The 16,784-nt window shown below is 32.7% G+C and overlaps 1 protein-coding gene across 1 annotated transcript; it reads right to left on the bottom strand.

The window, feature by feature from the left end:
- Positions 1–4,980: 4,980 nt before the first annotated feature.
- LOC146994042 (uncharacterized) lies at positions 4,981–16,143 on the bottom strand. The gene is made up of 2 exons (XM_085826747.1): positions 14,511–16,143; positions 4,981–9,822 (listed from the first exon to the last, which is right to left on the bottom strand). Exon 1 carries the CDS (start codon positions 15,478–15,480, stop codon positions 14,665–14,667), a length of 816 nt encoding a protein of 271 aa, XP_085682873.1. The 5' UTR covers positions 15,481–16,143; the 3' UTR covers positions 4,981–9,822; positions 14,511–14,664.
- Positions 16,144–16,784: the final 641 nt, after the last annotated feature.

Raw genomic sequence — 16,784 nt, forward strand, 5'->3', positions numbered from 1 at the left:
GTCTTAAATCTGGTCTGAGAGCTTCTAAGAATTTTGAAAGCATTGCTTTTTGAGTGAGGTTATGCACCTCTTCACTCGAACTAGGATAGCACCCAAAATATTTTGTGGCATAAGTATTCACTTTTTCCGCTAAGTCCTCGACTGACTGATCTGGGGTCTGTCTAATTGAGTTAAAGTTATTTTGAATTGTGTCAAATGACTGAGATTTTGCAAATTTTTTACTTAGTAATGCTTTTAAATCATCAAATGACATATCTTTACACGATTCATTATCAATTACAAATTTTAATGCTTTACCCCTCAATTGAATTTTTAACACCGAACATTTTCTGTTCTCATTCCAGTTCTCTAAATTTGCCATTTAGCATAACTGATCTAAAAAAAAACGTAATATTTTCGTCATGCTCCCCTGAAAAAGTAGGCAGAGCAGTAGTCAGACTCATATTCATTACATTATTTTTCTTAGCCATTCTGAATCAATTTACTGTACTTTAGTACCACTCTAAATTAGTATTATTATTACTTCTAATGTATAGTACATTCATAAATACACTATTGTAACTTATCGAAATTTTTCACATGGATACAAGTTATTACATACTCATTACCACACAATATGATATACATTCAGGAATAATTTCCTAAATACTGACCAATTTTGAATTGATATTACCATTTTCACATATCTATTTTTTATCATTAAATTATTTCACATTAGCAGGAAACAGTCATATGGAATTCTATATATATATTTTTTTTACATATGCAATTTTCAACTTTTTCTTAATGATTCATATCAGATAAACACAAAATTCAAAATTTTATCCAATCATTACTAATATTCACCTATTTGGTATCAGACATCATCACAAAATTCAAAATATTTAAGCAATTATCAAACTGGAATCACATGTGTAGTTATATTTTTAGGCATAAGTATAGAATGGTTCTCTACCTGAAATGAAACAGTTAAAACTTAATTTCCCATTCTTTTTTCTTTTTTTTGTCACGGCACCATAAATGTGCCTTTATTATTATAATAATCCTGGTCACGGCACCATAAATGTGGTGTTACGGGCGTGATCGCTAAAAGTGTCGATACTAAGAATATCAAGTACAAATTTATTTTGCGTAAATACTTAAACTAAAATTTGGTGTTTAGTACATTGCATAATCATTACTAAATAGATTAACAAGACTTACCCACTGATGCATGCATGAGCCGAATATTTTCATTTTCCAATCTCATATTTATTTTAATACACATACTTTCTGGATTAAATATGACACATTTGTCACACATATATAAATACTAAAATATCATAATTTAGATACACGCAATGCGATAACTCAAATGGAATGTCCGTGGAGTGCCGAAGCGTGACTATTCGCGCAATCCTGTCCCATCGAATAATTTTGCGGTTGAAACGTGGTCAATTTTATCTTCGTATTATCGCGCTGTCTGGTTACACACTTATAAGCTCTTCTTTTTTTCTTTTTACATTCATATGATTTTTACACACGTCACACGTGGTGACACATTGCTGGTCAAGCCCATCTTGAAGTCAAACAGTTACTTACAGGAACAAATGGCGACTGCTGAGTGTGTGTGGCCCGAAGGCCCACACATTCGCTAACACGACGTCAGGCAGCAAGAGGGGAAAGAGGAAAAAGAGAGAGACAAACCAGTCCTTCCAGTTATTAGAGCTTTCGAAGCACGTGCTCGCGCGTGATAACGATACAAGAATCGATGTAGTCACACTGTTTTCACACTTTTCTAATATACACTGAATTATTTCATAAGGGCATTACGCGGAAGTTTCTAATTATTAGATTATATATAGTATATAGACAGTGTCAAACATTCGTTTCCTCCAGATGTAAACCACCTGTTTCTCGACCTGGCCCAAACAGCTTTTTACATATTGTTAACTGCAAACAATCATTCGATTTACTGCATAGTTAAATGGAATGTATTCTGAGAGCTGAAAAATGTCATCTAAGCAATTTGCAATTTGATTCATTACTAGTAAATCTGAAATCAGTTTCGTTATTTTAACAAGAAAGGGCATTTTTATGCATAGTGCTGGAAATAGATTAAAGATTTAATAAAAATTAAATTTTAGGTTCGAGTTCCATTTGACGAATATCAAAATGTTTACCTTGAAATATTAATAAAAGTATTTTGAAAATAGGAATGTAATTTTTAATTATTTTAAATCTATTTACTCTAAAGCAAAATGCCGTTACATTAAATATCAGAGGCACAAGTAGAAGATATAGAACTGGATATAGATGGCTAGAAGTAAGAAACAAACAGAAAAGAAAGAGAGAGATCAGAGTAAAATTATTTATGTTAAATTCAAATGGAAAGAATTTGAAAATGCTATATTTCAATAGCTAAGATTAAGTTAACTCTAACAGGGAGAAGTACCTCATATGGGCATAGTATACATCATAAGTGAAGTGGTGAAAGCATACGGTATCGTGTTTTTACTATTTGAACACTTTCGAAGATCTGAATGATGAGTTTATATATGTCAAATACTCTATTAATTACTTATCTCTATCTATCTGTAATTATACACGTACTGTCCAGCAATGAATGCTCAATGTATAGGTCACAGCCACTATCCCACCAAAAGAGAAAACTTTCATTTATGAAACTTCCTAGTACGTCTGCCAGTGAAACGAAAACAGGCTTTACATCTAACATTATCCTGCACATTTTTATGAAACATTAACATTTTGATTCGACTCTTTTCTTTTATTTTGTTTTGAGTTTTGTTCAAGCAAACGTTTCGAAAATCATTCCTACTTGTAAATACCTGTTTGTTTCTTGTATGTTTGGGGCACCATTGGTCATGTGGTTAGGATTGCAGAATACTGAGAGTTTTATGGAACTGATCATCCCAATTGTAATTTCCATTATTTATATACAAAAACAATATAGGAGCATGAAAAACACCAATATGGATAGTTTAATAAGACGAAACTTCAGCTCGTAAGTGTTGATAAAGAACAATGTACAATAACTAAATGTTACTGTAGGATGTTTATTATAGCTTAAATAAAAAATATTTTGTTTTTGCTCAAACACAGCGTTAAAAATACCAAGTGGTTGACACGAAGCCACATAAATTTCATTTGACTAAATATTAATATATTATTATATCATAATATTAGTTAGCAGTGGTAAATCTAGGTATTAAAAAATCGTAAACACGAATTTTTGAAAATTTTAATATTTTTCCTTTGGCCACGTTTGAATTATCCATTTGAAATTAGGCATCAAGAAGGTGGCAAGGGGCCTTCATTTTCAAGGAATGATTTCTACCGTCAGTAATTTTACAATAATATTACAAGATTAGACATAATAAATCTGACAGCATGAATGCATTATATGAAAAAAACCAGGAATTTGCATTATTTTGCTGTAGAATGTTATACTAATTCTCGATTATCCGTGTGTGGAATACCCGTTTTGCAATTTGGAACTAGGTACCGTTGAATCAATTTTAAGCGACCAGCGAATATATTTTTCATTTAGTCAATTTGTCGAAATTTTAATCTTTTTAATTGCAGTTTTACATTATTTTGATTACCGTTAAAAACGAACGTGAGTAACTCATCTGAAAATCTATAAGCTGTGAGAGAAATCATATTGAATCATCTGAGCATACAGAGGAGACTAATTATATGCCTTTGGCTTTACAATCCTTGTTAGAATATTTCATTTTCAGATTTGTGTTTTTGTGTTTATTGCAGCTTGTAGGATGATGAGTGAAATTGCTTGGAACTCCGTGCATTAAATAAGTGCAAACATTGGTTACAGACCTTGTTAATTAAAAAAAATTAAACTTTACAAAAAATAATGTTACAAAATACATATATTTCTTTTACATTCCGAATCAATTTTTCGTACCTAGTTGAGTCACATAAATTATGACAAACTTTGAGAAAATAATTTAAAAGAATTAAATATGAAAAAAAAAAGAATTTAACAAAACAATTATAACTTGGCTGTGCGAGAAATCTCACAAATACTACGTTTATGTTTCTGAACAAATGCATAATATTCCCTCCATTCCTATCTATCAATTTTATCATTTATCTCTCACACCCTTTTTTATGAAAATCTGTGATAACACTTTACAAACATTTAAACAAATAAATGAAACTTATACAGATTGGACTGTCAAATACCTCGAAAAATTAGTTGTTAAATTTCAAAAAATTTCAGATTTCATTACGAGATATATCTGACATCGAAACAGGTCTCAATTCGATAATGTCATGGATTTTTAGAATTATGTTTACAGTTTGAAAATATCCTTAATATATGAAAAATATTAAATAAATTTGTTATATATCAGTTTCCTTGCACACTCTTGTGCTATATGTACTTTAACGTACAAAGAACGTTATAGAATAATACGTTATAGAACGTTATAGAATAGTGTTATCAATGGTTATTTAAACCAAACTGCTGTGCGTTTTTAAGGCCGAGCGGTAGATTTCTAATTAACACGTTGAGTTCGGCGCCGAATTTGCTGTCCTTTCCGTTCAGCCGGCAGCGAGCTAAGCCTTAAAGCTAAGCCCTATTTTTGTTTAGAATATTTCAATACATTTCATTAATGCTAAATTTGATCACATTTCATTGAGACTATATTTATTTTTTAACTTATACTGTCGGTTCCGTGGAACGACGCCAGGCAAACGAAAATTCCAGTGCCGGTACCCAGGGACCGACGCCGGCCACACGGAAAGTTCACTGTCGGTCCCCAGAGACCGGCGCCGCGCTCAACGTGTTAAGAAAGTTTCGGGCCGGTAAGTAAATATGTATTTAATTCAAATATATGAATTGATATGTAATCTATATATATGATTGATTGTATTTGAGTTCCATTTCGAATACTCAAAACTTAAACACAAAGAACTAGAGGCAGCAGATACATAAATCAGTTTATTGAACGCAATTTAACAGAATCGTTACAGGTGATGAGATGTGGGTAGCTCACTTCACCACAGAAAACAGCAACTCACGATTGATTGGCGTCACAGGGATCCACGCGCCGGACGATCCTCAGTCTATGCACGGAAATTGAAGTCCACGGTATTCTGGGATAGTAAAGGCATTCTGCTCATTGACGTATTGGCGAGTGGTGCTCCGGTGAAAGCTGATCTTTATTGCGCTTTACTAGAGAACATCTGAAGAGCCATTCAGAACAAATGGTTTGGGATGCTCAGTGCTGGTGTTGTGGTGTCCTACGACAACATCGGACGCATACGGGGAATTCCACAAAATATATGTTGCAGACGTTTCGCTGGGAGAGGTCTGACCATCCATTCTATGGCTCCGATCTTGCTGTTAAGTACTTCCACGTGTTATTGCACCTGAAGACGTTCTTGTCTGGGCACACTTTCCTACAGGTGAAATGTTGCAGACAAATGTGACGGGCTGCCTTTCTTCCCAGGCGACAGACTTCTATGACACTCTAATGGAAATAGGTAACCGACGCTATGACAATTGGTATAGTTCCGATGTTTCTTATGCTGAGAAGTAGCAGAAATATAGCTGTATCTTTTGCAATAGGTTTTTCCAGGTAATAAGACTTTGTTTTTTATGGTTTACGGCAAAGTAATTTTTGGGACGACCCTCTAATAAGTAATCATTATCAAATGAATATACCTTCATCTAAATCAATATCTAACTCATTGAAATCATCATCTTTATAAATTTCCTTCTAAATCCAATCAACTTCATCTGCTAATCTAAGACATCTAACTAAGCATAACTACCCAAAACACATCTTCATGTTAAACCATCATATATATATTCTCATCATCATCGTCATTGAAAATATCGCCAAATTAAGATAAATTATCATAGCTCAAATCAACTAAATAAAAAGCAGTATCATCTAAATCACCACCATCAACAATATGATTCACATTTGATCATCGTCTTCATCACCTCAACCTTCTAAATCACCATCAAAATTGTTATCTGAATAACCAAGAAAGAAATTATAAAATTATCACCAGATAATTCAAAACCATCATTTAAATAATCATCATCATCGAAATCATACCTTCAGTTTAAACCGTCGTATATGTCATCATCACCATTATAATCGTCGAGATAGATAAATCATAATCTTCCAGATCATCTAAATAGAAAGCAATATCAACCAAATCATCATCTTCTTCATCCTCATTTAATCATCGTCTTCACTGTCTAACTCCTCTAAATTATTATATAAATCACTCTCACATCATGTATAAAATCGTCATCAGTCAAAACTATGTTACCATCAAATTCATCTAAATATTTATTATCACTTAATACACATCGTCATTTTAACCATCATGTATATCGCGTCACCATGATCATCGTCAGAATAAGATAAACCATCATCACCCAAATCACATCAGTCATTCTAAACCATCCTATGTATCATCTTCATCATCATCATTGAAGTCGTCGTCAGAATAAAAGAACTTCACCTAGATACAAAGCCCGATCACCTAAAGTTTTATTATCATCCTACTCAATTATTCATACTCTTCATCACTAAACCATATACTCACGATCACCTAAATGAAAAATCATCAGCAGTTAATCTAAATTGTCGTCCTCAAAATTCCAGTTAAATTATTCAAATCATCGTCGTTTAAATCATGACTTTTTAGTGTTTCTCTAGTGTGCCGTCAAATAGAGCCAGTTTCATTCAGGTACAGACAGAAGGATATCACCGGAAGTTCACTATCGTTGGTACAGGTGTAGTAACCAACCGCCCTCAGGAGATGCCAGAGGCTTGGGGACGTAGCCGAAACCTATGCCATCTTAGATAACGTGACACTCGGAAGTGACGTAAGAGTTTGAATAACGTAATGTTTCAAAAAGTTTGGTTTTTGTGACAACGAAAATATTTTTTAAAGTTTCATTTCTTCCCGAAACGACGAATTGTTTTCTTTTTTTTTTTTAGGCAACGGCCTCTTGAACCCCTTGAAATCTTGTTTGTAATGACATTAAAAATTTCCCTTTTATCATTAAATCTGTATTTGTTTTTAATTGAGCATCTCATTATTTACTGTTTGTTCATTTCGCATAATTTTAATATAATAATAATAAGCCAAATGCAAAATGTTAATCGTTAAAGAGAAATGCGACCAGAGATATAAAATTAAAAATTAAAAGACAAAGAATTAAATTTATATATCAAGTTTTACCAGAATAGAAAAAAAGAGAAAGGACTTTAAAGAATAGAATAGTTGAAGGGGTGTTGAAAGCCAAAACATTTCATAAAATGAGGATTTCTGATATTTGCATTTTCAAATTCTCTACAATTTTGGCTTTCTTAAAACACCGTTCTTTAATCTCTATGAAAATTAGGACTGTACAAAATCTAGCTTTAATTTGTCATTGAATACTTTGATAATTGAGAATTTTTACATAAAATCGCGTTTTTCCCCCGAACGTGATTTTTTATACTCGATGTAGTACCTGTTCTCAAGAACTACTGCTCACAGGTATCTGAAATTTTTATACCTTATTTACTACGCTTCCAAATATTTGCGAAATGAGCTTTTGATTATAATCAGTGCTAAATTTTACTATGCGTAACAAAATATACTGTAAAATACTCTAAAATTTAAAATGATAAAAAAGCTCTTTTCAGGATATTCAGCTAGGTATTGTGATGTTCCTTCCCTTAGTGAAAGACGTTTCCAGAACATTTTATCCGCGAGGGGCGGAAGACGGTTAAAGGAAGGGACGTAGTTACGCCGGAAAACAGAGTGGAGGCAAGCTCGTGGGAAGAATACGAGACTTGTGACATTTGCGATTGGACCGGCTGTCATGCCGTGTGCAAAGAGATAACTTGAGCTAAATGTATAGTAGTGGTATTTGTTTTATTGTGTATTGTTTAATAAATTAGTGGATAAAATTTCAAAGCTGATGGAGATTATTTTCCTATTATGGCGAGTGCATGAGAAATGACCGAACCCGCCTCGGAGTTGAAACGGCGGGAGGTGCAAATCGGTGCAGTCGATAGGATAAGATTGTGAAAAAGGAAATCACTAAATAGTGAAAATAATAAATAAATATGGTTGTAAAAAGTTACTGAAAGTTATAAAATGAAATTCGGTGATAGTTCACGAATGGATCTACGATGAGAGAAGATTTTTATGACGAAAGAAAATGGCGCGTTTAGGGCCATGTGTGCGAATAAATTCATCCGATTTGTGAAAGCGTGACGTGCTAAAAAGTTAACAGCAAGTGAGTGGTAAAATGGGATCATCAGTGTTCATCATCCTAGTGTTGTAATCATGTCAAGTTACGTGCCACTGCAGTGTGCTCATGATTAAAGTTAACAGCGTCAAGTTGTGCTCTTCGTTCGATATTTTCACTATCGGGATCAAAGGTAAGTCCTTCTTAATTTATATATTAACCATATTAACTTAGAAAATTATAATTGTTTTTATGTCTGTTAATAACATGATTCGAATGTCAGGCGTTAAAGCCAGTAGACACCGAGAAAGTATATTTTATATACAAATGAGAAATTAAGGTTCTTATTTTTATCAAGATATAGGAGATTCTTAGAGATTCTTAGAGCAAGGGAAACGATTATTGAAACATTTGAAAATAATGAAAGGAGTTATGTTTGACCCACCATAGAAAGCTGAGAAATGGCTGTTCTTTTTATATCATGCTGAAGTGATTCTTAATCTCTATAAAATATCTGAGGAAGGGAAAATTATTTTGCAGAGTTTAAAAACAAAAGTTAAAAGTTTGATCGCGACTCTCGATGAAATGGATTGAAATAACAATATTATGATTAAAGACACCGTATTAAAAGAATTCGAGATTCCTCGGAAAAACCGATCGAGGCAGGCTGGTGGCGTGAATACGAGACTTGGTAATTTAGCGATTGGACCGGCAGCCATGCCGTGTGGATAGAGATTACATAAAACATGTTTTGCGCGCTTTATATTATGTATATAGTTGAGATTACTTAAAACAGTTACTGTTTTGCACGCCTTATATTATGTATATAATTAAATGTATACTATACTAGTGATATTTGTTTTATTGTATATTGTGTACCGTTATGTGTAATAAATTAGAGGATAAAATTTAAAAGATAGAGATTGTTTTCCTACTATGGCGAGTGCATAGACGAACCTGCCTCGTGGTTGAAAGAGCGCGAGGTGATAGATGTACTTTAATTACGTAAAAACCTTCAAACCTGTAAGAACAGCAGATTTTCAGAAAAGGTAATCCAAAAATGGCCAATTCAACATTGTTGCTATAGGGTTTCCAACACCCCTTAATAAAAAGGAGTAAAATATTTTTAAAAAATGGCATTTATGGAAATACGAAAAAGAAATATGTTTAGTTTATAAGAGTATATAATATTTCTGTAAAAAAAATAAAGTGAGCATTTAAAAGCAATTCTTTAAAATAAAAAACGAAAAGGAAATATTTATAGTTTTTAAAATCAGTATTACTTTTGTAAAATGAAAGAACTTAAAATCTTTTTAAAGTAAAAATAGCGAAAAAAAAATTTAAATTAAAGTTTCACGTTATTAAACTAAATATTGAAGAGAAAAACATTTTTGACACGAGAAAGCGAAAATAAAAGAATTTAAAAGTCAAAATTGCATTTACACAAGTTGCAACTTTGATAGAGATTCGCGTTCCTTTAAGCCTCGGGCGTCTCCCTGTGACGGTCGGTTACTATTAAGCTTGTTATTGTAAACTGGCTATTCAAATTACAGTCGGTATGCGCAAAGGGGGCCTGAATCTTCATCCTGAAAAATAAACAAAATTATTGTTACACATCACATAAAAATATCAGTTAAAATGATAATTCAATTCTGAGTCACAAGCATGAGAATATTTGAGGAGGTTATATGGCATACGTAAATAACCAAAATGAAAGGTACTCGAAACGCATGTCTGTGCACTGTCTGCAAAAGTTCAGACGGGATCTTGGTCGTTTGTGGTAGGCATTCACTTGCAAGTACAAATGTGTTTTGAAAAACGTAAATGTTTGCGCTTTGGTACTTTTAAATTTAAAGTCATTTGTTTTGTAAAAATTACGAAGCCTAGCTCTTCATATGTTTCTCCGACACTCATAATTTTATGAGGAAAAAGTTTGCACTCGTTATGAAATAATTTTGAACATAAGTATCTCCGTCTGATTTCGATTGACATCAGTCAATTGTTTTGTGATTTATTTATTATAACCAAAAGGAAAGTTTCCGAAATGAAGTCTAGGTATTGGAGGAAAGAATAATTAGTAAAATGTAGAAAACTGATACTTTTATTTTCAGCTTTTTTGAAATGAACTCATTATGCAGCGTGCCAAAAAAATTAAAAAGACTTCTCTCAAAATTTAATTTTCAACGTTCTATTTTGGAAATGAAAATACCAATTAACAATAGACAGAACTCGTCCTTGACTTTGTAAATTATTCTAGAAATCCTTGACTTCCTATAGCTGGTAAAAACCTGAAATCTCTTACTAAATTTGTCATGGAATATGCCAGTAAATTTCAAACGTAAAAATGTGCGCCATTTGTTTTTACATAAAATTTCTCATATAAATAATTCTTGGATTAGACCTTTTTTGAAAAGTATCTTGACCCAAAACGTTTAAACTGTTTTCTTAAAACATTCATTTGCTATTGAAAATTTTATAAATATAACTAGACTGAGTTTTGAATAAATGAAATTACAACGCATAAGCACATTGTTGGAACGTTTTGTATAAGAAAACGTAATCGCATATAAATCAAGTTCTTATATCGCTTAATTACAATGCATCAGATCTTTAGTAAATAAAGAAAGCAATAAAATACACATGGTGGTTTGGCAATACCAAAAACATCATATCCCGCAACAGCTCTTCTTGATTATTTCATACCTTAGGAAACACGAGCAAATATGTCAATTGCGGAAACATTGCGGTTTGGCAAGCGATAAGGTGGTGCGCAGGAGAATTGATTATCGGGGAAAATATTTCTGCAAGGTAGGAGGTGATTTGTATTCATTCTGGATGTGGAAGAGAATGTTATTCTAGGACTTCGAGAAATAAGGAACATAATTTGGATAAGAGTGCACTTTCGACCAAAGTGAATTTGCGGAATTAGGAGTCATGTTTCTTCTTTCTGTAGTCATTTGAAGCCGTGTTTCTGATGTCAACATCAAAGACTTAACGATATCACATTTTTTTTTAGTGAAGTGTAGTTTATCCAGTGCTTTCTTCAGCAGTAGTTATGGCTTTCGCCGAACGAAACAAACACAATGCAAGTTTCAAATGTTAAGTCATTCAGTTTGCGAAAGAAAATGGAAATCATGCAGTTTGGTTTTCGTGAATGCTTCGTACACGAGTGGAAGAGGCATGAAATTTTACAATGATTATTGCGCCAAAGAATAAATGTGTATTGCATAAAGAAGTAATGAAATAGCTTACCGTCGGCGAAAGTGTTGGAAACTGCATTGTAGAAAATCCCCATCATCACTAGAATGGATTAATTGTAACAAGAAACAGCGTACGTTTCTTTGCCTTAAAAATAGAAAAAAGGAGTGCAAATGGAAGTGAAAACTCTAAAGCAAACTGAGGTTGTGTATTCGATTTACTTCACGGAATAATTCAATTCTCCGAGAAAAAGAGATAAAATTTATTCAAAGGCTTCGAAAATATAGAGATAAAACTTTGATGAGTTTTTAAAAATATGTAAAAATTTATTTACTATCACGTGTTGCAAATATGGATGTCATTCCTGTAGTTTTGATATAGTAGGAGATAAAGAAACAATGATATGAAAGAAAAATAACGGTTAACATAAAATCAATAGGCCAACGAGAAATCTCACCTCACCGTACTGATCTCCTGCTTAGCCGACCGTACGAAATTAAAAGATCATCGATATCTTGAAAAGAAAGACTTTGCTGAAGTGCAGTTTCCCGAAAGTGTTTTAATCCGTATTCACGAGAAATGATCGGCGGAGAAAAATGTAGTGAAACTGTGGATAAGAAATATTTGGCAAAAGCTTCCTTTTGCCTCAGATAATCAAGAAAGTCTAATACTTTGGAACATGTTCAGCCTCCATCTAATGGATAACACAAATATGTTGTTGAAAGAGTGTTATACAGATATGACAGTTTATCCAGGCGGATTATTGCCATTAGTTCAGATATTAGACATATATGTCAATAAATCATAGATAGAATATTTTAAACGTTAGTGGAATACTCGAACAAAAGTGAAGGTGAAAAAAACAATTACAAATGGAGACCAAATGCGTCATGCCAGTCCATAAATAGTGTGTCAGTAGATAATAAAATCACGTAATAAAATTAAACCCGTTTAATTTATGTGGTATATATGACGGTCTAGATGCAACGAAAGATGATTATTTATGTGTGGATCAGAGTAAAAGTAACGGCAAAACTGAAACAGAATTCGATGATGTGCTTGAAGTTATAGCTTGAGACGTATATGAGGAACTTGGATCTGTCAATGCAAGTATGGATCAGAGGTGAAGGTGAAAATGAAACAGAATCCGATTACGAAAATTTTTAAGTACATAAACTATGTTATTTCTCTTAAATAAAAAGCATTTAATTACTCGCAGAAATCTAATTTTCGTATACTCACTTTTTCCATATTTCTAAACATAACATTTTTATAGCTGGCGTACAGCGCGTACCCATAAATTTCCCTCTTGCATTTTCTTTTAAAAGTGCGCCTTATACGCCTGAATATACTATAACAAACATAGCTGAAACTTAAGTGATAGAGATATTTACATGCTTGCTGAAGCATTATATTCTGTTTTTTTTTTTACCTTCTATTAGTGTATAAATGTTTTCAAAATTTCGATGTTACGTTTTTCAATCTTTGTGTTTAGAAAAGGGATAAAGAATTCAAACTTTTATCTCCGAAAACAAAGTTCTAAATCAGATTTCTAATGAAGAAGTGAAATTCTCTATAGCTTTACTTTCCGGACTAATTAAAATTAAGAAAAAGAAGAGAGGAAAAAAATAACTGATTTGGGTAAGCAGAATACTTAGCCATTCAGTATCTATTGATGGGAATGTACGAATATAACTCTAATGAATAGTACAGAAATAAGATAAAGTTACGTTTCAGTTTGTAGGCCTTACATTTCAAAATGGTTTTAATACAGCTTAAAGCGCATAGCCAAAGATTATGCTCTCAACCGCTTTTTCAGTAATAACGTCAGAGAATAATTCTTACAGTTACAATGTTTTCAAATAATCCATTCCTTCAAAAGTAATCTATTGTACTAAGATAATGTGTTTTCGAGGGCAGAAAATGAAACAGAACGGCGAGATTCATCAGAGTATGATCCTGTAATGCTTTAACAAATCTTTCGCAGTCTTAAGTAATAGAGAAATGTGGTAGAGCTTCATCTTACACTATATTCTTGTATTCATATTATTTGTATTATGTGACTATGTGTCTCTATTCGATGTGTGGGAAAAAAACGTCTCCAACAGGTTTATATATACGATACCATTCAGATAAACGCAAAGGAAACCAACATTTCCATCTAATAATATTCATTTTATTTTAATTATACTATTTTCTAGTTAGATAACCAATTTGTGAGCAAGAACTTGCATCGTAACAGTGAATCATATTGCTGCCAAATTCCAAATATAAAAAACTAAAGCTCACGAATCACAAACCGAGAGTTTCTGTGAGATTTGTGAGGTGCGAAGGAATCTCTATTTTGAAAGAAATCGAAATTGATATAAATTCGCTTTATAACATATTATTCAGTTTATTTATCTAATTATATTATGATTCTGACGTAATGTATACACACATTTTAAAAGTTATTTCTTTCGCTCATTTCAATTTGTAATCTTGAATTTTTACACTGAAAAAATCCTGAGTAGAGACGGAAACTGTGGTATGTCAAACTGAATTTAAACAAGGTGAAAGCAAATGAAAAGCTAATGTACATACTACAATAGCTTTTAATTTGTTTAGAATTACAATCTTAGTAATGCAAATCATGCTGATTAACACATAATTAAAAGTGGATAAACATTCCTTTTTGAACGTTTCTTTGAACCTTGATATAAAGTTCTATGAATATCTGCAGTTGGATAAGACAGCTCAGGGTCAAACAAATTTTAAAATGAAATTTGTATAAATTAATTTCATGAGTTCAATTATGAAAGATATGCCGTGCAATATTTATTTGCACAATTTAAAGCCAGTAGCACAACATAAATTTATTGTTGAAAAATATTGTCATGTGTAAAGCTATGTGTTAAAAAAGTCAATAAACTGTGACTTTCCAGGTAAAACCGGAAGACCTCGCAGCCATGAAAGGCACTGAAAACATAGATCTGAACTACGAAAGAGTGTACTTAGTTGCTGCTAAAATAATACTGGTATCTTAAAGTTAGCATGACTAATTACTAGCTAATAATATATCAATAGTTACCCTTACCGAGCAAAATATTATCAAATGCCGTCCATATACTAAGAATACCATAAAGTTCTTGATAATAAAAATGTTGTTGATAATAAATTTTGGTAAAATGAAGCAGGTATATGATTTATTTGTTCTATTTTTCTTTTCCGGGTCTTGCTTCGTTTGGTCATTAAATCAATCGTTCTACAGTCGGTATCCAGTTCTGGCTCTTTTCGCAGTTCAACCGGTTTCCTTTTCGGGTTTGACAGTTCTTTTCCGGTTCCAGCTTGTCTTTCAGATTTGGAATCTTTTCCATTTTTTGCTTCTTTTCCAGGTATTGCGTCTTTTCAGACTCCTCTATATTTTCCATTTCTGGCATCTTTTCCGGCTCTTGCTTCTTTTCCAGTTCCTTCTTCATTTTCAGGTCTCTCTTTTTTGGTTTTTGCAATTTTTCCCTCAACTTTTGCCTTTCCAGTTCATTTTTGTGTGCTTGTTTTAGCATCTCTTCAATATGTTTCTCCATTTTCAGTTCTTCTTTCTTTTCTAGTTTTTGTATTCCTTCCCGTATTTTCTTCTTTTTCAGTTCTTCTTTCTTTTCTAGTTTTTGAATCCATTCCAGTAATTGCTTCTTTTTCAGTTCTTTCTTCTTTTCTAGTTTCTGTTGCTTTTTCAGTTTTTGTTTGTTTTTCAGTTCTTCCTTCTTTTCCACTTTTTGTTTCTTTTTCTGCTCTTGTTTCATTTTCAGTTCTTGCTTCTTTTCCAATTTTTGCTTCGTTTTCAGTGCTTGCTTCTGTTCTAATTCTTGTATCTTTTCCTGTTCTTGCTTCTTTTCTAGTTTTTGTATCTTTTCCAGCTTTTGTTTCTTTTTCAGTTCTTGCTTCTTTTCTAGTTTTTGTGTCAATTCCAGTTTTCTCTTGTTTTTGAGTTCTTGCTTCTTTTCCAGTTTCTCCTTCTTTTCCTGTTCTTCCTTTTTATTCAGTTTTTGATTCTTTTCCAGTTTTTGCATCTTTTTCGGTTCTCGCTTCTTTTCCAGTTCCTTCTCGTTTTCCAGTTCTTTCTCGTTTTCCAGTTTTTGATCCTTTTCATGATCACAAGGAGGATTTTCCAATCTACAAAAAAAATCGGTATATTTTTATTTCAGTAGTAAAATAGTGAAGGTAATGAATGCAATGACGATCACGTTTAACATGTACACCACTTCCATATTTAGATACTATATAACACTTTTGGCCCAGTTTCATAGGGAAAAAACTCCCCGTAGATTATTGCCTGGCAGAATTGTTTTCTACAAAGGGTGAATTTGTTGTTTTCGTTGTTCTGACCTAAAGCCAAGCAGATAAGTTAAAGTATTTTGCGTTATTTGTATGCAATAAGCGGCCTCCATGAATCTCACGTAGAGCGTAATAATTTGCAAAGTTTCAGTGCCTTACTTTTCCTTACTTAATTTTTACATAAGTTGCAATAATAATAACAGAAATAATAAACAGGTGGCTTAAAAACAGAGGGAAACAATGACGAAAATTGCAAAATAGGAGGAAAAAAGGAAACTGAAATGAAAAGGGAAACAACTACAAACAAAGGATGGAAAAAGCATTTTAGAAGATATACAGGTAACGTTCTTTCTGAATCAGCAAAACCTGCATTTTAACGAGTCTCTTTGCATCGCTGGCTGCACAGATTTCAAATTTTCTCTCGTTATTCCAAATTCGGATCATATTGCTGGTCTTTTTCGTCGTCCAGCAGAGCCGCACTAGGATTTTTGCCACCATTTGTTTTCAATTGAAACTTTTATTCTCATTCTTCAGTTGCATTCTTAAAGTGTATTTATTTATACAGGAAGAAAGAAAGAAATCAATCAAATCAAAGTATTAACGGTTTGGCCCGGATTTTCTCGTTCTTTTATGCAGGTCTCTTAACGGTTCGTTACGGATTATTGTTAGTTTAAATGTATCCTTGAAAACGGACAGTCCCGTGTTTTTGTATTATCGAAAAAACACGCTAAAAAGGACTAGCCCGTATTTTTGTATGTCTTCCAACCCCCAATGCCTAAGGTGACAAGGGTCCATGCAATTCTGACGACAATGGGTAATGGCTGTCATTAGCGTGGGGAGAAATCTTCTTGATGTTTTGGGATAAAGACCTTACACTGACTCTAAAGAAACAAATTTATTACCAGTTACAAAGTGGATGCATATATAAAGGGATTTAAGAATTTCCGTTTTAGAGCAGTTATTGAATAAAAAATAGAATTTTTTACAAAATGAACGTTTACCTATAAGAGCATTAATGAATTAAAAGGAGAAAAATAAA

The sequence above is a fragment of the Stegodyphus dumicola genome, chromosome 11 (genome assembly GCF_044657685.1).
Source record: "Stegodyphus dumicola isolate Sdum_Otavi_A_Nest chromosome 11, ASM4465768v1".
Lineage (NCBI taxonomy): Eukaryota > Metazoa > Arthropoda > Arachnida > Araneae > Eresidae > Stegodyphus > Stegodyphus dumicola.

What these genes read in the sequence shown, in the direction of transcription:
- LOC146994042 (XM_085826747.1), bottom strand. Translation starts at nt 15,480, where the DNA reads ATGCAAAAACTGGAAAAGAATCAAAAACTGAATAAAAAGGAAGAACAG.